The sequence below is a fragment of the Curcuma longa genome, chromosome 10 (genome assembly GCF_044706935.1).
Source record: "Curcuma longa cultivar G26 ecotype Majalengka, Jawa Barat chromosome 10, ITB_CL_G26_1.1, whole genome shotgun sequence".
Classification (NCBI taxonomy): domain Eukaryota; kingdom Viridiplantae; phylum Streptophyta; class Magnoliopsida; order Zingiberales; family Zingiberaceae; genus Curcuma; species Curcuma longa.
Genome location: NC_133870.1, coordinates 6,193,372 through 6,218,821, shown reverse-complemented (window position 1 = coordinate 6,218,821; position 25,450 = coordinate 6,193,372). Strand labels below are relative to the sequence as shown.

Here is a 25,450-nt window from a genome sequence, read left to right as displayed (position 1 = left end):
GACGAACCGTCGGCCACTTGACTTAAAAGCGAACGACAGACATGAAAAATGTGGAAGGATTTTGAGGCGCCGCTAAAACTTGTACAACAAGAGCAAAAAGGATAAGAATGAAGGTCAAGGGTGCTCTAACTCAACTGCTCCGATGTTCAAGTCAATTTTTTCATCAGAGAAATAAGAGTGTAAGTAAATCTATGCGTAAGCGTGTGTATCTGTCTCTCTGAGATGGAAGAAAGATACATAGATGTATGAAGAAGAACTACCTTATCTCAATTAAAGAAAATATCCTTGAGCGGAGATTCTATAAGAGGAGATGCCCCATCTGAATAAGGAGAACGTCCTGTCGCCACTATAGTAGCGAAATGGGGTGATACATTTTCGGAGAGATCATATGATTCCGAACTGAGCCGAAGACTGAGTTAGGTATTGGACCTAACCTGAGTTGCCCTTAAATCGGAGTGGTTGAGTCGGGACATGAAACCAAATCAATCAGCCCAGAGGTGTCATCGAATCGGATCGAATCTTGATTTTCTAGACCAAGTCATAACTGGATTCTCGCCGGTGAGAGGCGATCAGCGTTGAGGTCGCCGGTAAAGGGAAGATCTACCGGCGCAATGCTGGTAAAGGCACAATCGGTGGAAGAATTAAAAACCTAGAACTTTAATACTGTGGTAACGCAAGAATTAAAGAGGATATATGATTCTATTTCCATTTGCATCGAGCCCTCTCCTACTGAAAAGGGACGACTCTGAAGCCCCTTCGTTTACCATCATTCAAGGTCGCCCAACAAATTGAGGTAACAAAATATCTAGGTTATATGTTCGATCTGAAGAAGAGAAGAGTGCCTCGCCTCGTCAAATCCGTCGTTGGGGCGGGCGCTACAAAGTGAGCTCCGTTTGGGCGTGAGAGGAAGAAGGCAGCGCGACAGCAAGGAGAGACCGAGGAGTGGGAAGCTCGTCGAGTCATCTTTGCGCGAGAGCTGCGGCTACTGGATGCGATACAAGGAAAGCTCGCCGCATCCGCGCGTTGCCGGAGGAGGAGGACGATCGGAAGAGCGTGAGAAGCAGCGGCGCTAGGAAGAGGAAGATGGATTTCTATCTTTTTCAAAAAAAAGATTTTTTTTAATGAACAAAAATGGAATTTTTACTATTATTTATGATTTTTTTTGTTAAACAAAATGAGGCTTCCAAGATGAAGACCAGCTATAAATAGGAACAATTTTTAAAATTTCTTAACCTTTTATTTAATGTTGGTAATGGCGCACGTCTCGGCGACACTCGAGAGCCATCCCTCCCCCTTCCCTTCGCTCCGGCTTCCAAATCGGATCGCGGACCCTCGTCGAGTCTACAAGACGACGACCCACCCCGATCGCCTCCTTGAAACTTTAAAGAGGGCGAGGATGATCGCTTGAGGGTTGTGTCAGGACGTACTTGGGGTTGGAGACGCGGAGGAGCGCCATCGGAGGGAGCGAGGGAGGTCAATCTGATGACATTCTTGACGAGATTGTGGTAGAGGAAGCGGCGGCGGAGCAAAGCTTGCATCGGAATTCGGCATGGCGCTTTTCCTGCTCAAGTTCTTCTTCGGCCTCGCGGTCTTTTGCGCCGTCGGATGGGTCTTCTCCGTGTAAGTTCATCCATTTCACTTAGTCCTGATCCTTCGATTCTGCTAAATTTGGTTTATTTTGTCGATTTGGTTTCTAGTCTCGATCTTAACTTAAAAGCCTTACGCTGAGGGTTTATACCGACAAGACGATAACTAAAGCTGGCTTTTTTTTTTTTTTTGCTTCCGCTGTCTTCTTACGGAGTTGCTATCCTTTTTCTCCCCAAAAATTACATACAGTTGCATTCTATAAATGAATGTAGTTATAATTATTCTTAGAGAAAATAAGAATGTAAGTTGCATCGCCCATTCCTGTGCACGGAGCTGTCACCTGTTAAGCATCCTCACCACAAGGCACAGGAGAATTGGTTTGGTGAATGATTTCACTTTTATATCCAAGAACAGAAGAATATGAGATGCTTTACTAAGCCTTAACGACATCTGAAAAAGTTGATTTAGTTGCTAAATATGATATAGTGGAGATCAGAACATTTTTCACTCATAACTAGAGCCACTGTTAGATTGCAAACAGGTAACACTAATGGAACTAACTACAAAACACCAGTAGGATTCTATGCTTCTGTCACAAAGACACAAGGAGTAAACACTGCACATGTTGCATGTTGATCTTAAAAGTTTATAAGTTTGCATTAGTTAATTCTGTTTATTTTTTAATTCCTTTTTTTGTGTTTGTTGTTGCAGATTTCTTTTGAGGTTGTTGGCACTGATATTGAACAAAACGGCTGGAATATCTGTGGCTTTCCAAGTTTCTGGATGTAATTGTTTGAAGGATGTCTTTGTGACATTCAAAAAGGTCCTCTTCATGTTTCTGTTTAGATTGCAATTCAGAATCAACTCTAGAAGCTACTATTTGAAGCCAAATGTCAGATGCATATGATAAGAAAAATCATGCTATGACTTCTTATAGAAGTTTTTCTCTACTCCAAATTATGATGAATGATGAAATAAAATAACCTGACTATAGTTTATGATACTTTATTTTACAGAATTTATGATGGTGACTAAGATTGACACTTGATATAGCTTTAGGCATATACTTCAACTTGAGCTATTGGATAATGATGAGCTATGCAAACGAGTAGCGGTGGCATGCTCTTGGTCAGGCTACTGCAATACCACTTAAACTCTCACGAAGAGGTGTAAGTGCAACACAATTATAGTTCCGAAATATAGAGGCCTGACCAACATCCATTATTCAGTGGTTCTCCCCAGCTTCTATTGTTGAGTTAGGATTTTACCTTAGTTTTTGTTATAGACATGGGCAATGCATTTGCAACATGTGCCAATGACTGTTGGAGAACATGTAAAGAGGAGACTTGTCTTCTTAGGAGCAGATTTGTGTGTAGGGGAAGCACGAGTTGGGAGTTTGGATATATTCTCCATTTGTGTTAAGAGTCTAGTTAGGATGAGAACTTTATTGAACATAGTGTGGATAGAACTTTCCTAGGTACTTGCATTTTTGCACGCTTCAACAAAAATATAATATAAATAATAATAAAATTATATTTGATGATTGATAATATATTATCATGATATTTAACTACTAATCTGTAATATAATCATAGATTATCAATAAATAATAATTTGTTTTTCAGTTAATTTAGCTGAATGCTACAAAAGACAATCTGTATCACTTTTAACTGACATGGTAAATGGTGTAATATAATTCATTTCTTTTTGTTGATTTGAGAAATAATATGTTATGCTTTTCAGGGTGGCATTGAATCCATATTGATTGGTGAAATCAAACTTACTTTACGTGAATCACTGTTTTCAAAAGATCAGAAATTGCAGCTGTTAATATCTGACTTGGAAGTGTATTTATGTTCCCCTGCAAAAAGTACCAAGAAGAGTAAATCTCGAAATCGAAGTTCTCGACCCTTAGGGAAAGGAGTATGGGCATTCTTATATAACATCGCAAGATTTCTGTCAGTGTATGTAACAGAAATTAATTTGAAGGTATGTAGTTTTTATAGTTCTAGATTTTATTGCAAGATTGGATTTCTTGAATGAACAGTAGCATAATTAGAGATGCAAGATTCTCAAGCTATAAAAATGAGCTATTCTAACTATTTATATGGTGTAAGCTCTTGTTATTAAGCAAATACAGGGTGTGGTTGATTCATAAAATGTAATATTGGGAATATGTTATTAGATTTTATTTGAAAATTTACTTCAATAGATAGACATTTAGGACTACCATTAAAATTGCCTGCTTGTGAAACATAGAATATGATCTCCTCCAATATAGGCTGTAATCTTATTTTTATATGTCACAAGCAAAATTCTTTAAGAAAATACCAAGTATTCTTATAAAATTTGGCTAACATGCTTGAGTTAAATATAAAATTTCAACACAAATAAATAACAGATTACACACATTTGTATGATAAATAATATATAAGCTATAAATATTATCTAAAACAATTCTGAAATGATACACTATCTTATATATGATAATTATGTCTATATGTATATTTTTGATAATATATAATACTATATCAAATAATATTTTATATGCTATTTATTATAAACATATTATTATTATTATTATTCACATAAATATATATGGTCTTAGGACATTTATTTTAGTTATATTATGCCATAAATTAGTGTAATATTATGCCTACTAGATGAATCATTTGCTGACTAGAATGAAAGCTAGTAAACCTAAAGCAAATGATTCTACTAACAGTGTATCTAAATGAAACGATTGTAAAGTTCACATATGTGAATGACTTTAAAGTCTTAGCAAATCATCATCCCATAGACTTGCCATCAAATAAATGTAACGGAGTGGTCATAATTATACATCCAGTTCAATGAAGAGATAAGATTTGTGTAGTCGATCCCAAATATAGTTGGAACAAACACAACTTAATAACGAAAAAGGCAATGATTAAAGTGATACACTTTTCTTTTAAATGGGAAAAAAAGGAGAGCAAGTAAAAGCTGGATAAAGAGACATTATTGATTTTATAATTGCTTCATGTAATCAAATTGCAGAAGAGAGGCCGGATTTCTTTCCCTTTCACAATTAATTTAATTTCTAATAACATGTAGGATCCATATCCATCACACATTATTTAACCACCATTGGAACTAGAAATATGCAGAGAATCAGTGATTTGTACCTAATGACACATCGAACATACAATAAAGAAGCTATGTGGAGGGAAACCTAATGACCTTTTAGCCTGTTAGGAAGTTGCCTATCTCCGTGCATACACTTTACTAAAGAGGATTAAGTATTTATGCAGTGAGCTCTAACTATACAGCACAGAAAATATTTTTTGAACTGGAACAAAAAGAACTTAACTGAAGGTAATGCAACAAACTTTCTGACATTTCTAAAGCCACTGACAGTTTAACATCTGATTAGTTAAGAACTTTCTACATTGAAATAAATGCAAGAAGTTTTAAACTTATAATTACTTAAAAGCATTCTGTATGTGACATATACATGCATATGAAACATGTTAATACATACATATATTGATCTTTTTGCTTAAACATAAGCCTGAAGTATTTAATTTATATTATGTTCATTATACTTGATCTTCATTGCTTTTAAACTGTTCATTTTGACTGAAAGGCATTTGTTATTTTGTGCTGCTCTTTGCTCAAACATCTAGGGGCCAAAATCTGCAGCTCAAGTAAGGGGACTGAGAGTGGATGCATTAGTAGATCAACAATCAAAGTTTAGTTTTAATCTCAAACTTCAACTTGCACATTTTGGTTTCGATATATTATCAGAGCCTGATCTTGGAGAGCCATCCAGTCTGACATTAGAAAGGTTGAATATGCCAGTGGAAACAAAGTTCTCTCCTTTCACTTGTGAAGATTTCTCTTTCATCTGTGAGCTTTCTTACAAAAGGTCTGTTTACCATTTTAGTCACATCTGATGAAACCTCAATAATTTTGCACTTTTCACTAAAGAAAGATGTAGAAATCATGTGCATCTTAAATCCTTGATGCCTCATTTCCAATAGCTTGGTCTTAGCTCTTCAAGCAGTTGACAACCAATCATGATGTCAAGGTCTTAACCCTGCAATCTAATAACCTGCCTTGATGTCTCAATATTTCAAAATGCTTATATAACCTCTTGATTTGCGATAAGATTCCACATACAGTGCCCTCTAAAATGCTTTCCTTGTTTATTAAAACCTTATTTCAAACAAATTTGTTTTAGGGAGCTTATGTTGTTTTGTGAACTGCAGTCATAATGGTAGATACATTCGATATAAAATCTATTGAAGCCATTAATTCTGAAATATTTTTCAGCTTCATGAAACCCTGTTATTTATATCTTGGTGTATACTTGTGCTTATCAGCCAAATCAGTCCTATCTTTATGTTTTGTATTCATTAGTTTACACAGTATTTATAGCATATTGCGGAATATTCATGATAACATGAATTTCCATCTTAGAGACAACTAAGGGAATTACAGTTTCAAGTATACTGGATTACATAGGAATATCTTGGATGGATAAAACACTAAAGCTTCTCAAATCATCTGCCACAGGGAAGTTGGAGTCAAATTTAGTAATTTGGATGTGTCATGTGGAATGATTGGCATTAACTTGAAGGAAAGCCTATTCATCAAAACCAAGAGAGAGTCCAAAAGCTCAGTTGGTCTTGATGCGAGCAAAGATTGTGCTTCAGATAATAGCTCTGTAAAGTCTGAAAATGGTAAATCTTCAACGTCAACGATGAAGAAACATGTTCTTGCATTTCCAGAACAGGTTTGGCCTCTCTGTGGATTGATGCAATGTTTTTTTGGTTCTATATTAAAGTAGACTAGAGCATCTATAGCTGATCTACATAACAGAATTTGAATACAGTTATTTGATCCCTGGAATTGTGCTTTGTGACAATGTGATAAACATGCATCAATGCGTCAAGCTGCCTAATTCCTTTTAGAAAAACATATTTGACAATGAACATACTTGTTAAGGAAAAACACAAAGGTCTGGTTTGTTATTCATGACATTTTAAGTTACTTCATCCTTAACTACCATTTCGGTACATTTCACTATAAGAAAGCATTTTTGCACTAGTAAGTCCCACGTATGCAGATGTGGATCAATCGTTTGGTCCTTTCATTTAAAGAATATATTATTAACTTAGTAATATTGGCCACATAATCTGGATGGTTTATTTCTCACTGAATAAATTTAAAGAATTGGTATATGACTAAGAGTTGTCCTAGTGGTAAATTCAGAAAAACCTTCTGCAGTAAAAGGCTATTTGGATGGTGGACTCATTTGGATCACATTCTATTAACTTCAGAATCTAGCCCTAGTTAGACTTTAGGTATTACAATAAAGTCAAGCCTCAAATAATAAGCTGATACCCCAATGCAGTCCTACATAGAAACTTTGGGCTTGTTGTGTTGGTTTGTAGTATGGTTTAAAATCTTGACCCATGCTGAGGTTTTAGTTTGGGACCAGAATGATACGGTTTCAGTACCGTATCATGTCATGTCAATATAATTTCAATATTTTTTAAATATAAAATATATATTAGGGTTTAATTAAGTCTATTAAATTATCCCAACTATAGTTAGGAGTTGATTAAAATTATTAACCAAAGTTATTTAATTAAAAGCTTAAGTTTCTTTTTCCTTCCTATTCTGCTTCTTCTTCCTACGCCCAACTATAGCTAGGTTCAAGTGATAATCACACTGCTAATTGTGGTGCTAGTTCATTATGCTACTTCAATATTCTTTAACTTTGTTTGGTGCCCTATAATGTATAACATATTTTTGTTTTTTTTTCCACTTTCATAATTCTAAGCTGGACTATCTATTGTCTAGTTGGATAAATCTTTTCTGCTAGCTGAATCATTTTGTAGTGCTATTGAACATGGTTTATTTATTCCTTGGAAGGTTAGCTTCAACATTAAAGAGCTAGATGTGATGTTTATGCACCAAGGCCAGGGCATTGTTGCAAAGAATACAGTGACTGACATCCTGCTGAGAAGTGTTAAAACTCTGTCATATGATGATGCTGGAGAGGCCACATCACATTTTTCACTCAACTTGGATTTTAGTCAAATTCATGTATGTTTTTACATAACTAGTTTTTTTTTCATATACCCTACTTTTCCCTTTAATATGCCTTTTTTTTCTCATGCCAGCTACTTAAGGAAGGGGTTACTTCAATGTTGGAGATTTCGGAAGTTGCAATTATAGCTAGAGCTGATGTTCCAATGCAAGTGAGTTGTATATTGGCTAATTGTATTTTACATTTACATCTTTATTTTATCCTGATTTATGAAAAGGATGTTGCTTGATTTTGAGCATGCCTATTATACCACATTTCTTAGTAGCAAGAGATCCAAATGAGCTAGGTGTTATTAAGAAAGTGGTAGATAGTGTTAATGTGGGAACAAGATCAATGTGGCTGAAAAAAAGTAATCAAGACTCATGATTTGTTGTTATCATAATGTCTTTGACTCACTCTTTATATCATTTCAATTAAAATAAAATGATAATTTTTTTCATTAGCCTTTAGCTCAAATCTGATTATAGTTTGACCATACTTTTTTTTTATTATAGTAAATATGTAACTTTTGAGGGGCATAAAAACATTAATATCTAGCTTGTGAGAGTGCATAGTTGCCTTTACGTAGTATTAAATTTCTTTTCCCATTTTATACCTATTCTATGTCTAAAAGGATTTTCTTTTAATGAATGAAATGAAAACATAAAGAGGAAGTGGAAATGGAAAGGAAACATACATAGAAGGTTTTCATTGTTACTGAGGAGACACCTAGAAATCATATGGATAAGCTTGGGAAAACTTAAAAAGAGTTGGATCCAGCCTCAGTAATTCAAGATATTCAACACTTAGTCACAAGCTTACTTGGCTCCCATGTGAAGCAGTCATGGTGACTAGTCATCCAATGTGTTGGACTCCCCTCTATGAATTGTTCCACCAAATCACACAGTAGTTGGATTTGGATTTGACTGTCTTTTTTGGTGATGGTGTTGTTGGAGAAGATTCACAAAGAAGAGATTTACTTGTGTCCCATGCCAAGTGGAAGAGAACTTCCAAACTTCATATTTGGATGGGCAAATGGAGATTCTTTCTCCTCATGCCATGTATCTATCCCTTGTAGGAAGGAGGAATCACTTGGCTCTCCCTCTTCAATTTTATCCTTCTTTATATACCCATACAATTTTAATTCTCTTGTGGTAAACACAGTTAAACTACAAACTCTATAAGTTCTCTAATGAAATTCATTGTTATCAACAGTTTTATTCTGGAAACTTAGTTTATATTTATTGGTTAGTGCCCTTAGGCAATCTGTTCTTCACGTCTTTAGTTATTTCTTCTAAGCTCATATCAATTTTATAATGTTCAATTATTTTAATTGCTAGAATTTGTGGCTGCATTTTATGTGATTTCATTTCTTTTGCAGCCTCTACCTATTAGTGCTGAGGTTGATCTCAAGATTAGCAACACTAGGTGCAATCTAATTGTCAGCAGATTAAGACCATGGATTTGTCTTAAGTCGGGTAAACAAAAACCGATGGTTCTTCGTGAGGAAAGTCCTAACCAAGAAAATAAACCAAAGGATAAGATGGCTACTATTATGTGGAAATGCACAGTTTCTCTACCAGAGATTACTCTTATGATTCATAATGTCCATGATTCTCCTTTATTCCATGTAAGTTATTATTCATTCTTGAGAGTTGCTATTTATCTGCTAGATCTTCCCCTCAAAATGTCCTGGTTGTTTGGTTAGAATAATTAGTTATGAACCTTGAGTATGCTATATAGACTAACTAAACCAACATATTGACTCACCCATATGTAGGAAACTTTTAGTTCCTTGTTGGTTATTAAGATTTGTATCAGGATTTGTAGTACTTTATACTTCTTCAAGCAATGCACTTCTCAGAAGCATGCATTTACTCCTGTATATAGCCTTCTCTTTCTCTCGAGATGCACATGCTATGATATTGCTGGCCCTTGTTTCTTTCTTATATTTTTCTGTTTTGACACAGTAGAGATTATCATATACGTATAGAAACTTATCATACACAATATGATTAATGGACCCAGAAAGTATTGCAACCCTGGTATAAGTTTTCTTTTATGAGACTTACATTGATATTGTGTCCATCATGACTTTTGTGTAAATTAATTTATAACTTCATTATCATACTAACAACTACAGCAGTCTATGCAGTGTATTTTTGCAATGAATGACTTATTTAGTATTATCTGTTGGTCACTGTTTCTTAAACTTGTATTTCTTCATTTCTAGTTCTATTGTGGCCAGCCAGTGTTACCAATTTGCTCTAGACAGAAAGATAAGTTAGATAGCATTTTGGCATTTCAATGAACATTAATTATCATGACATGGTCTTATTCAGTCTTACCATTTGTAAATTTGACTTCTTAGTGTACCTTGATAATGCAGGGATGCTTTCTATCCTTTCATCTTTTTGCAAATAACATAGAAAGTAAGAAAGTTGAAGTGCATGCTGAACTCGGTCAATTTCACTTGAACACAGAAGATGTGTACCAGCAATCTTTAGAAAAGAAATTGATAGGTGCAGATATTAACTCAAGCTCATTAGTTCACATTGAACAAATGGTTCTCGATTTTGGTAATAAGGAAATGGAGTCACAGGAGGGGCAAGAGGCGAAGAAGCTAAAGTTGGTTCTGGCTGTTGATATGATGGGTATGAGTGTATTCTTTGGGTTGATTCATGTTGAGAGACTCATAAAGATGGCAATGTCTTTTAAAGAACTTCTGAAAGATGTATCTCCCTCTAGTAAAAAAATTGATCAAGATAAGGCCAAAAAACCTGTTAAGAAAGATACCTCAAAAGGAATCAACATTGTAAAGTGTAGTCTTCAGAGATTGTTGGTTAAGTATTCTGGTGAAACAAGTCTATCAGATATGACGGTTGCAGATCCCAAACGTGTTAATTTTGGATCTCAAGGTGGCCAGACAATAATATCAGTTGGTGCTGATGGGAAACTTCGTGAAGCAAGCATATCATCCTTGAGCTCCAACAGTTGCAAGCTCTTGAACTTCTCCACCTCTGTTGACATCCTTCATCTCCGATTTGTTTTCAACAAGGAAAAACAGTCCATGCAGATTGAAGTTGATAGCACTAACTCATTCTACTCTGAATATACAGAAGAGCAGAATCCTGGTACAGAAATAACACTGCTTACTATGCAGAAAGCAAAGTTTGTCCGTCGTTCTAGTGGACATAATGACATGGTTTTATGTTCTCTCCTAAATGTGACTGACTTATCCATCAGGTGGGAGCCTGATGTTCATTTAGCATTGCAAGAATTTGCTATGAGTTTGAAATACCTGATGTCTAATCAGAAGAATCATAGCACTGACCATCTGATGAAGGCAGAAGCAATTGATACAGCAGCTGTACCAAACAAGGAACTAATTTCTGACCAAAGCCCAACTGAAAAACAACAAAAAAAGAGAGATTCAATCTTTGCCATTGATTTGGAAATGTTGAAAGTATCAGCTGGGCTCGCAGATGGTGTGGAAACAGTAATTCATGTACAGTCCATCTTCTCTGAAAATGCAAAAATTGGTGTTCTATTTGAAGAAGTGATGATTTCTTTCAACGAAGCAAGAATGTTTCGAACTAGTCGCTTGCAGGTTTCTCGCATTCCAGCAACCTCCATACAAAACCTGCAAGATTCAAAATCACAAATGGCCACTGCAAGGGATTGGGTAATTAGAAGCCCTGATATTTACATCTGCATGCCTTATAGGCTGCAATTACGTGCTATTGATGATGCAGTTGAAGATACACTGAGAGCCCTAAAGCTTATTTCTGCTGCTAAGTTGGAGAAAATAGTAAATGGAAAGAAGAATATCACCAAAAAATCAAAGTCCACGTCAAATTTTTTTTCAGTGAGATTAATTATTCGGAAGTTAACAGTGGAAATAGAGGAGGAACCCATCCAGGCCTGGCTTGATGAACATTATCAGTTGATGAAGAAGGAGGTTTGTGAGGCAGCTGTTCGCCTCAAGTTTCTAGATGAGCTTCTACCAACTATAGCATCAAGTAGCCCAGAGCCAAATAACCTAGGCGCTGATAAAAAAATTCATTATAATGGAATGGAGATAGATGCTTCTGATGCTTCATCTGTTGAACTTCTGCGAACAGAGATTTATAAGAAGGCCTTTCGATCATATTATGAGGCATGCCAAAAGATAGAAACCTCAGAAGGCTCTGGTATCAATACCTTTGGGTTTCAGTCAGGGTTTAAACCCAGTATTCATAGAGTTTCTCTCATGTCAGTTTGTGCAACAGAGCTAGATGCAACTCTGAGAAGGATTGACAGTGATGTGATGCTTGAGTTCTTAAAAATGGCTGACCCCATCTGCTCTGAGAAAGATATACCTTTCTCCAAGTTGTATGGCTGTGATATTGATCTAAATGCAGAATCCTTAGCAGTGAAAATTAGGGACTACACACACCCACTGTTTCATGGAAGTTCTGCTAAATGCCAAGGACGTGTTGTGGTAGCACAACAGGTAACCAAAAGATAGTTTGCTTTTCCTGCATTTTGACATTGATATACATATGTCTGTAAATCTTTATTTCCTCTTTTTTAATCAATATTCATATTGGAATATTGGATAAATGTTTTTACAGTAGGAATGATATATCTGTTCTTTCTTTTAAACATTTTTTAACTTTTCACTTTGTTCTGAATAATGTGTAGCTTTCTTTGCAACTAGGATACCCATTCTCAGTTCACCTTTAAATATTTTATAGTAATGGTCAGTAGTCAATAAAAACTTAGATTTAGCATATAACATGGAATTGATAGAAGAAGTTATTTTTATAATTTATAGTCTAGGAAAAAACTTCTTGTTTGTTTTTCATTTAGTATCCTACAACACCTTAAATTTATTACATCACACCAACATGAGTTGTTTTTTAGAATTTAGTGTTAGCCACATAACTACGTCACAGTGCTTAATTTGGAGCTAAGCTAACAGACATACTATATATATTTCAAATGTATTATTTTTATCCAGCCAATCTTTACATTGGTGATTAGATCACTTGTCTACTCATTTAAGATCTGAAATGTGAACAATGTGCTTCGAGTTAGCTATTTAACTAGCTAATTTCATATATTCATCTATTTGACAAACAAGACCACTTTGGTTTGCCAAAATTCTCTCTTTTTCCATATACACTACATGTTCTTTCAATCAAGAAGAAAATAACCATCCAACTGTACACATACATATATATATTTGGTTAAGCATCCAACTATATTTTGAATGAATCATTTCATCTTTATAGGCATTTAGGAAATAGGTGTGCATTAGTGTAGCAGACATACTGGTAGCAAGATGGATGTATGAGGTAGATTGTACATTTGTTGAAGTAGCTGATAAAATAAAGGAAAATAGAATAAGTTCTCTTAAATATTCTCAATGGCGACAAATACATTTTATGGTTAGACAAGTTGAATCCATTGGAATTGAAGATGAAAGAAATCGAAAGAAACATTCTATTTAACCAAATCAAGTGTGATTTAGTTTATTTAAATGTTACTACTAATGTAGCCTTACCATTGTTGGGACTAGGTGACTCGACTTTGTTGGCTTACCATTTCATCTTTGGCATTAACATTGTTAATCATTTGGTTGTTCACGGTGACAATGTTTAATGAATTTGAGTTAAATTGAAAGTATTTGTGTTCAATAAAAAAGTGCATCCCAGGAAGATTTTGACTAAATCTCTTCTTTATTTTTCTTCTTACGTGAAAAAAGAGAAAAGTGTAGGTCTTAGCTGTATGGAACGAAATCTTATTTCATAAAAAAACTACAATTTCCTAGGTCTATGAAGAAATGAACAAGATATTGTATGTTTTTTTTTATTCTTGAGCAGGCAATTTGTAGTGCAATAAGATTTTCCTCATGTGGATGGCTAGTTTTAAGTCATAGAGGCCTCCACTTTCTGTACTCAATTATGTACCAAATAATAATGGAGGGTTCATCTTACTCTCCTACAGTCCTACTGATCCCACTAGTGATCTTGATTTATATATGCAATTACATGAGAATTGGTTGGTCTTTAGTGAGCTAGAAATTTTAGACCTGATATACACAGAAAAATTTATTATTGCCTATCTTTATATCTGATTTTCAATATGATGTGGTAAATTTTCAATTTTTTTAGCAATTGGTTAACTCTAGAGAAGCTTACACTAGTCTTTATTGTGGCACTTGACTTCTTCTTCTTCTTTTATGAGTACAGGCAACTAGTTTTCAGCCACAGATTTTGCAAGATTGTTATGTTGGAAGATGGTGGAGAGTTCGTATGTTACGCTCAGCTAGTGGTACAACTCCTGCAAACAAAGTTTACCTTGATCTGCCAATTAATTTTCAAAAAGGGGAAGTGTCATTTGGAGTGGGATATGAGCCAGTTTTTGCTGATATCAGCTATGCATTCACAGTGGCTCTTCGTAGGGCTAATCTTGGAACTAGGAGTTGCACTGATCCACATGGACTAGATTATTCTGCACAATTTTTAGCTAGTTCATCTGAACCACAACCGCCAATAAAGGAAAAAAGTTTACCATGGTGGGATGAGATGAGGAACTACATCCATGGAAAGACTAATTTATCATTTGTGGAAACTCAATGGTTTATCCTTGGAACATCTAACCCTTATGAAAAACTAAATAACCTGGAAATAATCTCTGCAAATATGGAGATTCAACAGAGAGATGGATATGTTGGTCTTTGGGCAAGAGAATTCAAAGTTTACACGAGCAGTTTAGAGAGTCTAACGGACAGTCTCAGTTTAAAATCTTCAACACATATCTCTAGTCCTTTTCTAGTCTCTTCTTCTTTTCTTGCAGAGGTGCAGATGGAGTGGGGATGTGAGTCTGGAAGTCCACTGAATCATTATCTTTTTTCACTTCCTATTGAAGGAAAACCAAGGATGAAAGTGTATGATCCCTTCCGCTCGATTGCTCTCTCACTAAAGTGGAACTTCTCACTGAATAACTCACAAATGAATGGTAACGGACTTGCTTTCTCATCTGATCTGAATAATACAAGAATAGATGGACCAGGGTCTGAATCTTCTCAGAAGATAGAAACCAACTCTATAGATTCCCCAACTATGAAGTTTTGTGCTCATGATCTTGCTTGGTTAAACAAATTCTGCGTTCTTAATTATCTACCTCCTCATAAATTAAGGATGTTCTCACGATGGCCGCGTTTCGGTGTTCCAAGGATTGTTAGATCTGGTAATTTGTCACTGGACAGAGTTATGACTGAATTTTTTCTCCGAATCGACGCTACACCTCTAGGCATCTGTTATGCACCTTTGAGAGATGATGATCCTGCTAATGGAATGACACTCAAAATGTCAAAATTGAAATATGAAATCTGTTTTAGTCGTGGTAGGCAGGAATTTACTTTTGATTGCATGCGTGAACCCCTTGATCTCGTTTATCAGGGTTTTGATATTCACATGCTGACAGTTTCGTTAGACCAAATAAATGATAGTTCTATAACCCAAGAAATTATAATGGGGAAGAGAAGCTCAAGAAATGAAGCAACAGATAAGTTTGGTAATGAAAATTGCAACTATGGTTGCAAGGACAAGACACAAGGTAATGACTTTCTTTTGTATTCTGACTACTTCACTATACGAAGACAAACTGCAAAGGCAGATCCAACAAGGTTATTAGCATGGCAAGAATATGGAAGGAAGGACCTTGAGATGAACAATGCTATTTCTGAAATTGAAAATGGAATAAAAAGCAATCCTGTTCAATCTGATTTTGTTGATGATGAAGGATTTACTGTAGTAATTGCTGACAACTGCCAACGTGTATTTGTCTATGGCCTTAAGCTCCTGTGGACCTTGGAATACAGAAATGCTGTTTTGTCCATGGTAAGGGGAATTTCAAAAGCATTTGAACCTTCAAAGCCTTCTCCTTCTAAGCTGTACTCAAAGAGAAAATTACTTGAGAGTCAGAAAATAACAGACGAGACTGATGTGCCTCATGATCCAGAGTTGAATTCTATGGCTGATACATCTCCTTGTGGATCTCCCATTGAAACACAGAATGTTAATAATCAGGCACTATATTCATCTGATGTCAATAGTCAGGCACAAGATGCATCTCTTGTCGACAATCAGGCACAAGATTCATCTAATTCCTCAGTGCCTTCTGCTCAAACTGGTAAGTTAATAACTCCTATTTAAGTTCCTGAAGAAATTTATTTGACATATGCAGCAATTGGTTTAAAATATTCACCACTAATATTTTTTGATTATTGTTAGATTTTTGACGTGTATTGCTCCTTGAAGTTTTAGATTGGTTATGCTATACTTATGCCAGTCAATTCCATCTCACCTCTAATTCACTGCATGGTGCATAGTTTTATCAACAAATAGTTGCAACACAAAATTTCATGTGTGCTTTCATAGTTATATATTAGATTTTACAGTGTCAAAAGTATAATAAGCACTAACTTCTATTTATTCGTCCACCAGTGAAGCAGCAAACTGACACTAACGAGGAGGGAACATGCCATTTCATGGTCAATGTTATCCAGCCACAATTCAACCTGCACTCAGAAGAAGCCAAAGTAAGCATGTTTCTCATATTACTTCTATACATGAGATAATTGATAAAAGAAATGGAAGAGTGAAAACTAGTTCAATAAGGCCTAGCCCATATGTTTGGAATGGGAGTTCTTTTCTCTCTCCATTCCATGAAATTTTATAGGAAAGAAAGAACGTTCATGTTTGCCAACAGGGGTTCATGGAGTTTGATGAGATCTAAAATTCCTTGCTATCCCATTTGGACTGGGATTATTGATCCCATGTAGGAATGTGATTGCTTTTCCATGACCCAAGAATTATATATTACAAACTTGGCAAATTTATAAGGGTATCATAGTAACTAATTCTAAATTATTACTATTTTGGAAATCTAGAATTTTCCTAACATGATTTCTAAATTCATTGTCTTTGTCATTGTCATCAAAGGGTTGATACATGAATTTTATTCTTTCATCAAGCTCTATGCAAGAAAACAGTTACTAAAGTTTGCTTTGCCTTGCCATGGAATAACTTCCTAGAAAATATATCCTAGAAAAGTTGGCCATACTCTACAAAGCCTAAAGGATTTCTGATTTCCTCTTTGTCTACTAGATCGAAAAAGAATGAAGCAAAATTGCTTTTAGGGGGGCTTTGATTCTCTGTTTCTCATGTGTATTATGTACTTAAGTTCTAGACAATTAGCAACTCTTGTACTATCAAGAAATTGTAGCCTTCTTTAACTTCCTTCAGAAAGATGTGAAAAAGTGATTTTTACATGTTGCTTGTGGAATGATCAATTTATAGCAAATCAACATGCAAAACCAGTGTGCAAACTAGAATTTTTTGAACAAGAATAGGAAAAATATTATCCAACAACCTCTAGTGGTCTTTATATTTGTTTGTGGAGAGATAAACTCGCAAGGAATCAAGAAGCAAAATATGCACTGAGCTTATTTGGGGGCATATTTCAAATCCAAAGATGAAAAATTTTAGGTGCTTATTCAACTTCATTTGAATTGTTCTGGTTGAAAGTCAAAATGCTTGGTAGAGGAGTTGAGTTTTACACAAGCACAACAGGTTCAAATAATTTGTGATAAAAATTGGAAGATATGATATGTATTTCATTGCTTGATTGGGAGTGTTAAAGATATGCATGCACAAAGTATTTATGTCATAGCTTTAGTATAAATCATCCAATCTATGTATATAGGAGACTGTCTGCTTTGTGTTAAATAATAGCAATTCAACAACTTAGTTTTTCTCCATTTTCTGCAAATTTGATGATGAAGTTCCTGGTTACTGTATTGTGTATCCATCACAGTTTAATTTTACTAAATCATGAAATAAATGGTTTAACAATTATTTAAATATCCTTGCACAGGGTAGGTTTCTACTTGCAGCTGCCAGTGGGCGTGTCTTAGCTCGCTCATTTCGTTCAATTGTTCATGTCGGCCCTGAAATAATTGAACAGGCTCTAAGCACCAGCAACGTGGTGATTCCTGATAATGTGCCTGAAATGACATGGAAAAGAATGGAGCTGTCTATGATGCTTGAGCATGTTCAAGCTCATGTAGCACCTACAGATATTGATCCAGGTGCTGGAATTCAATGGTTACCTAAAATTCTCAAAGATTCACCTACTGTAAAACGCACTGGTCCTTTACTGGAGAGAGTGTTTATGCCTTGCCAAATGTACTTTCAGTACACACAATATAAAGGAGGAACGCCTGAGCTGAAGGTAGACTTCATCAGTTTTGCTAGATATTGCATTCATTCATTTGTTTATTGTAGCATGACCTTTCTAGGTTAATTACTTTATTTTGTTTCTCTTGCAATGTGGTGTTTTAGGTGAAGCCATTAAAAGAGTTAACTTTCAACTCCCCTAATATTACATCAGAAATGACATCACGTCATTTTCGGATCATGCTCGATGTGTTAACGAATCTTCTTTTTGCCAGGTCTCCCAAGTAAGTTACAGTTAGATTCTTCTGCAATTTCAAATTATTGGATAAAATTTCAGAATTAGTTAGTTGAAAACTGATAGTGTTGTTGCTTTGTACAGTTAAAATATACAGGTATCTAATTCTTGTTCATGAAATAGAATTACAATTATACATTTATAGGCTCCAAATATTAGACTTGGTGATACCTTGACTAAGTTATCCCTTCCTATTTTTCCTAGCACTCCCTCTCCAATTGAAGCATGGTTATTTATCTTGCCCAACTTATTATATAAAAACATAAATCGAATTGTAGTAAGAGGCTTTGTAAAAATATCAGCAATTAGTTCATTAGGAGAGGTCTGTGGCATACTGATCTTCTTGGATGTAAAAACATCAAATGAAGTGAGGTCAAGATTGCTTCACTTCATCCGTTAGAAATTGTTGTTAGCAAGTCATAAAATTGATTTTTTGTATTATAATATAAGCTTTGATTTTTTTTAAACGAGTTTAACAAGGAATGTTAAGGAGTTGGTTCTAAATTATATTTTACAGAGACTGCTTGTAATTGTCTTATGGTATTACATATAGGTCAAAGGAGGCTACCTCAGGCATGTAATGGTAATGCTACTATTTCATTAAATAGAACCAAAGTTCAAATGGAAGAACTAATAGGCCCCTAAAACTCTGACACGAGAATTATTAAATCTAGTGCCAATTTCGTTAGAGCTCCTTGTTTGATTAAAAAAGTTTATAACAGATGCACCTTAAACTTTAGGAGTGAACCTTTGGTCCAAAAGCCCATGAAGGGAGAAGAAGATGCCTGCTGTAATATGATTCCATTTTAAAAACACTTCTACAGTTCCTTTTTGTTGAGCTTGTACTCTTGTTGTGCAGTATATTTAGTATGATACATTTCAATTATTCAGAACGTTGTTTCTTGCCCATAGTACTTGGAATTTGTCAACTAGAGTGAGTAATTTGACATTGAGGCTAATCTTATAGGTTGACTGTTAAAATGTCTATGCACTATGTGAAGTCTTGTACTCTTCCTCTGAAAAATGTCCTGATCCAGGATCACCTACCTAATACTTCACTATATCACATATCACATTCACTACCAGAATGTTCTATTTTAATCAATACAGCATATTTTATCATAATACTTTTCTAGAAAAACATCTAGGATTTTAATTTTGGATAGAAATTGTGACATCCTCTTAAGCTTGTGTTTTGATCAGCAAAAGAATGTATAACTGACTCCTCTGTAAGTAGTTAATAGTTCATGATTGATGCTTGATGATATAAACTGATGTTCCTTCTATCCAGATTTCCCCCAAGCATTCATTCACTTTCTGATGTTAATGAAGATATTGGAGATGAATTTGATCGGTTAGTTCCTGATGGTGTGGAAGAGGTAGATCTCGCAAAGATCAATCTTGAGAAAAGGATAAGGGAACACAAATTGCTCCTCAGTGATGTTAAGGTTCTTGGAATTACAACTGATAAAACTGATGGCGCTGACCCATCTCCAGACAAATTTGATTTGTGGATGGTAGAAGGTTCAAAGCCAACACTGGTGAGATCTCAAACTAAGAGTGTATGCCTAAGAGTAAAAAGGAAAACAAATATTGATCATCAACATTTCCACACCATTAAAAAAAACACTTGATCTCCACCATTAAGCGGAAGATGTTCAACTTAATTGAACCATTATTTTTTTCTTTATTGTCGATTTTCATTGGAGCATCATGCTTACTGTAATTTTGCAAATGCAATGGTTAACTTGTGCTTAAAGTTCTGTTAGGCCATTTTGGTCTTCCATTCCAGTAAAAAGCATGAGTTTGCCCTATACTACTAGTGTTTGATACTGTTATAGGTTAGTTAGAGTATCTACATGCATGTGATCATAGTTGTATTATTGATTTTTAGTTGATGTTATACTCAGCTAGAAGAATTGAAGAAAGAACAGGGAAACATTCGTAAAGCTATAAAAGAGGCTTCTTCTGCATTGAGGCTTGTTTTGCAAGAAGCTGCAGAAATAAGATTGCTGGAGAAAGAGAAAAACAAAAGCCCTTCCTGTGCTATAAGAATTTATGTCAGAATCAATAAGGTGGTATGGAGTATGCTTTCTGATGACAGACCTTTTGCTGAAGTTGAAATTAATGACATGGTGAGTTTTTATTATTATCATAATGCTTTTTATTTTTACATACCTAAATAAGCCATTCGTGCTCTATTTCCTCATATGTGGACTACCTTGTTTACCCTATGCTGTATTTTTTGCTCTGTTTCAAATTTTTGTTTGTTCCTTTTTCTTTAATTCTCAGGTCTATGGAATCAATATTTTGTTTTTTTCATAGAACATATGTCCTATCATTTCTATCATTGTCATATATCACCAAAGTTGTTTAAAGGAGAATCTATTCTAGTAGACTACTAATACACTACTATATGGAATAACCACAGCAATAAAACAAATCATGAATCCTAATCATTTTAGGTGGATCAGATCTAACCCCTTTGTTGAAGTATATGTAAGATTATCTCACTGCAATAGCTATAGCTTTGAAGCCATTTTTAATTAAGTAGCCTTTCCTTGCTTCTCTTTCAAGCCCTTATATCTTGAAACCTCAATCGATTCAATCAGTCTGAAATTGACCATCTTTGAACATGTTAATCCTAGCTTAATTTGTTTCTTTCAACCTCAATTGATTCATTTCTCTTGTACTCATGCAAAAAGATAAAAGCTTAAACTAAGATAAATCCTTTGTTACACTCACTAATTCTTAACATAGTAACTAAAGCATCTTATATATATTTTTTATGTTATCAATAATATTACTATACATTCCATGCCCCTTTTAAACCCAACGAACTAAGCATCTCAGAACTTTATGAATTTATCAGTATTTTTCTGTTAATAAAAAAATATGTGCAAGATAATCTTTTGTTGATTTTGTTGAAAGTTTTCTTATTAAATAAATAACATAAGTAATTGATCTTTCAGTTACAAAACCAAATTGATTCAGAATTTTTTCTTTCTCCTTATGCTCTTCTCTCACTCAATCCTTTCCTCAAGTTTCATAGTTTAGTCATCAACTTAGTTCCTCTATTACAAACTATATTCAGAATTTAATGAAGTCTTCTTTGTTAGCACTGTTTGTGAAGACAATATCTGAAATTAATTTATGGCTAGCAGGCTGATCTCTTCAAGTAAATATTAGAAGCTCCGTCGGTATTCATGTTGTCATTTCTAACAAATCTTCACGTGTGCCATTTTGTGTCTAATACTTGTTTTTTGGCAGATTTATGATTTTGATCGTGATTACACGGACATTGGCATTGCTCAACTCACTACAAAGTTAATTGTGGTTAAGAACTGTGTAGCAAACTCCAAATCGGATACACTTTTATCAGCCTGGAATGCACCTCCAGAATGGGGCAAGTAAGACAATAGAATAGTTGTTTGTATTTGCTTGTTGAAAAATATCTTCATATGCTTCATACCTTCATTATTGTCTTTGTTCATTGTATTATTACACACTAGAACTTGGTACTCAAATGCTTTGGAGATCAATAATCTGCAGTTCCAACTCAGACCACATTACATTTAGAACTCTACAAATTATTGCTTGATTGGTTTTTTGGGAACTATGACATATTAATATGGATGCTTGAGCTCTCGTTAGAATCTGAAGAAATCTCAATACCGCAAAGATAGAAAAGGAACAATACTGCATGTTATGCTAGATCTTTACAATACAAGGCATGCCATCCTACCTAGTTCCAATTAGGTGGTTGTGTATTTCATGGAGTGGATAGTTCATCCTTTCTCCTTGAATTTGGTCCTATAACTTATGATTTATTTTTGGCATATCAATAACTGACCAATTATATGACTGTATGGAATTTTCTCATGTGATGCATGTTATTGCAAATATACTGAGAATCTTGAAATCATTGCAATTTTTTGTAATTATATTTGACTTTCAGTAAATGTACCACCTTCATCCTGCTTCACTTGATTATGCTCCTAATTTAAGTTAGTGATTGACTGATTTTCATAATCAGTTGTTTTCTGTTTATTCTTTTAATTTGAAGAACTTGATTGCAGACGAGTTATGCTTCGTGTCAATGCAAAACAAGGAGCTCCAAAGGATGGCAAATCTCGTATTGAACATCTTCAGGTCATTCCAAAGCTAGATAACTGATTTAACTCTTCATTTTTTAAAATTTTCAAATGTGCACTTACCTGCAAAATCCAGTAGATGATGCATTAGTTTCATGATGATGGAATCTCACATTAGAAAGGATTAGGGAGACTCAAATTCTTATAAGTTTCAAATAGATCTCCACCCTTTGGGACACCTAGAGTGGAATATACTTAGACATTAGCAGATCCATGGATTTGTCAATGCTATAAAAATGCTGTCGGCCTTAGGAACAACATATACTTTTCGCTGCCCTGATTAGCTCTCATGTGGGGCAACTTTAGTCTAGCATCGCTGAGGAGTTGGGCTACTGGAGGTCTTGTATGTCTCAAAGAGTTCTTCGTGAGAGGACATAACTTAGAGTTTAACTCCCAAAGATTTGACAATACCCCCTGTGGGTTCAAAAAAGGACATCCCTTATCTTATGGAAACCTTTTTACAGGGATGTTACTTTACGGTAATAATGTGTTATAGTTTTATCAAAAAAAATCAATTCAACAAGTTTGTACATCCTACATAATATTATTGTTTTCAGTTTCGAATGCACTGATTGATGGGAAGGTATGTGAACTCTCAGGTAGACATCTTTTTGGTTAATATCATGATAATCTGGTTATCTGTTGTTGCATTCTTTGTTGCTGAACTATAGGAATTTTTTATCTGCTCTATCTGGTGAAGCAGTTTCCAGCAAGGTAATCATATTGATGTGCTGCAACTGCAGGTAGAAATCTATCCATTAAGGATACATTTGACTGAAACAATGTATACCATGATGTGGGACTATCTTTTCCCTGAAGAAGAACAAGATTCATTGAAACGACAAGTCAGTCAAACATCATAAACTTGTAATTGTTTCAGTTCCACCTATACTATCATCTATAATCTTTATCTTGTTTGTAAATTTTCAAGGAGGTCTGGAAAGTTTCAACAACTTCTGGCACAAAACGAGGAAAGAAAACTTCACAAGGATCTGAAACGGCTGCATCAAGTAACCAATCAGCAAAGGAATCTGAGGCACCTGGAAAATCAACTGCAAAATCATCTTCAGTTACTTCTAGCACTGAGGTTCAGGGTGATTCGTCTCAAGTAAGTTCACTTTTACATACATATTATGAAAGCTGTGTTTGTTTACTAAAACAGTTCATTGTTTTGATTTCCATTTGCTGACTTTTTTTTCATTTTACAAAATTGTGTTTAAATTTATATTACAAAAGATAATTCTGGTAATAAACGAAAAATGAGATTCGTCAACTGAATTTCCTGTTAATAAGGCATTTCTGCTGATCCATAAACAAAATGTTTTGCTAGTTCACAGTTATTAGCTGAAGTTTCATAAAGGAATGCAAACTGTTCAGTACCATCTTTTTCTATTATCGTGTTTCCTCATATGGTTGGGTATGCATGCAGGTGAAAAAAGCGCAAAATCCAAAATCCAATACTTCATCCAATTCAAATCCGGAACTTAGACGGACTTCTTCCTTGGGACGAACATGGGAAGAGACTGTAGCAGATTCTGTTGCTAATGAACTTATTTTGCAAAGTATGTCTACACAAAGTGGTCTCTTTAATTCGGCAACAGAAAATAAGAGTCCGCATGCTGAGGATTCTAAAAACAAAACAAAAGATTCCAAGGCACTTAAATCTGGTAGTCAAATTACTAATGAAGAAAAGAAGGTTGTGAAATCCAATGACGACAAGAGAGCTAGACAAAAAATGCAGGAATTCCACAATATTAAAATAAGCCAGGTGCAATTTCTTACCCAGTTATATGGTGAACTTGCAAATTTGCATAAATACTAAGACAATTAATTGGTTTTCATAGGTTGAGTTGCTAGTTACATACGAAGGTTCAAGGATTGCTTTTAGTGATTTTAGATTGCTGATGGACACTTTTCACCGTGATGAATTTACTGGATCATGGAGGAGACTTTTTGCAAGAATTAAGAAGCATATTGTGTGGGGAGTTCTAAAATCAGTAGCCGGCATGCAGGCAAGTGATGATGCCTTGAAATCTTGAATTGTTTTTTGCAACTAGTATGGAGTTTAGCAACTTGGTAACCTTTTTTAGCTGTTGTGCTAGTGTCAGAATGCTATTGTGATGCAATTTTCATAATTGTGAAATGTCATGGTTGTCTTAATAAAACCCATCCCGATTTCATTATTTTTTTACTCATGATGCAGGGTAAGAAGTTCAAAGATAAGACCCAGACCCAAAAGGATGCCCAAATCACTGCCCTTCCTGACAATGATCCCAACCTCAGTGACAGTGATGGAGATCAACAACGAGGAAAGTCTGATCAGTTTCCTATGCCATTCCCCAAGAGAGGAAATGATGGAGCTGGTGATGGATTTGTGACCTCAATAAGGGGATTGTTCAACACTCAGAAAAAGAAGGCAAAAGCGTATGTCCTGAGAACCATGAGAGGAGAGGGTGACAATGAACATGGCGAATGGAGTGATGGCGATGTTGAGCTCAGTCCCTTTGCCAGACAACTAACTATTGCCAAAACTAAGAAGCTTATACGCCGACACTCAAAGAAGTTTGTCCAATCTACTTCAGGTGAATAATGCCAACGTTTGTGTTCACTGTCATAATTAAGCAGGAAACTTTAGGTTGATCGTTTTGCTATTCATGCTTACAGGGAAACATAGCAAAGAGCCAATGTCTCCAAAGGACATGATGCTATTAGAAAGTGATTCCTCGGGTGAGTTATCATACGGAGAGGACAACTAATAGCTCACACCAGACAGGAATCTTGGCTTTTAGCCAAGGCTTTGCCAAAAAGTTAGTTTCTCACTCACAAATTTTGTGATAGTGATGAATTAGTCAATAACCTTGCAGCAGATGATTGAAGAAATGCAAGTTTAGGAAGAGATTCCAAGAAGAATGTAGCCGTGGAGATAATAACAACCGGAAAGGGTTATGTACTTCAAGGGTACACACATCAGTTCTTTTTTTTCTTTAATTTGCTTCCAAAGTGGCATCTCAAATTTTCTTCAAGGAACATGGTAGTTCTGATTGAATTTGTGAAAGAACATCATCTGATATATAGTTAATAAATGAGAGTGACATTCATGAAA

At 35.1% G+C, this 25,450-nt stretch overlaps 1 protein-coding gene across 1 annotated transcript; it reads left to right on the top strand.

Moving 5' to 3' along the window:
• Positions 1-1,549: 1,549 nt before the first annotated feature.
• On the top strand, positions 1,550-25,261 carry LOC141836337 (protein SABRE-like). The gene is made up of 24 exons (XM_074723804.1): positions 1,550-1,620; positions 2,299-2,410; positions 3,331-3,576; positions 5,253-5,494; positions 6,145-6,364; positions 7,510-7,683; positions 7,761-7,838; positions 9,048-9,296; positions 10,056-12,161; positions 13,906-15,747; positions 15,808-15,850; positions 16,165-16,259; positions 17,597-17,953; positions 18,064-18,182; positions 19,485-19,734; positions 20,104-20,328; positions 21,464-21,603; positions 22,273-22,345; positions 23,091-23,192; positions 23,279-23,455; positions 23,777-24,115; positions 24,192-24,359; positions 24,551-24,929; positions 25,012-25,261. Exons 1-24 carry the CDS (start codon positions 1,550-1,552, stop codon positions 25,101-25,103), a joined length of 7,899 nt encoding a protein of 2,632 aa, XP_074579905.1. The 3' UTR covers positions 25,104-25,261.
• Positions 25,262-25,450: the final 189 nt, after the last annotated feature.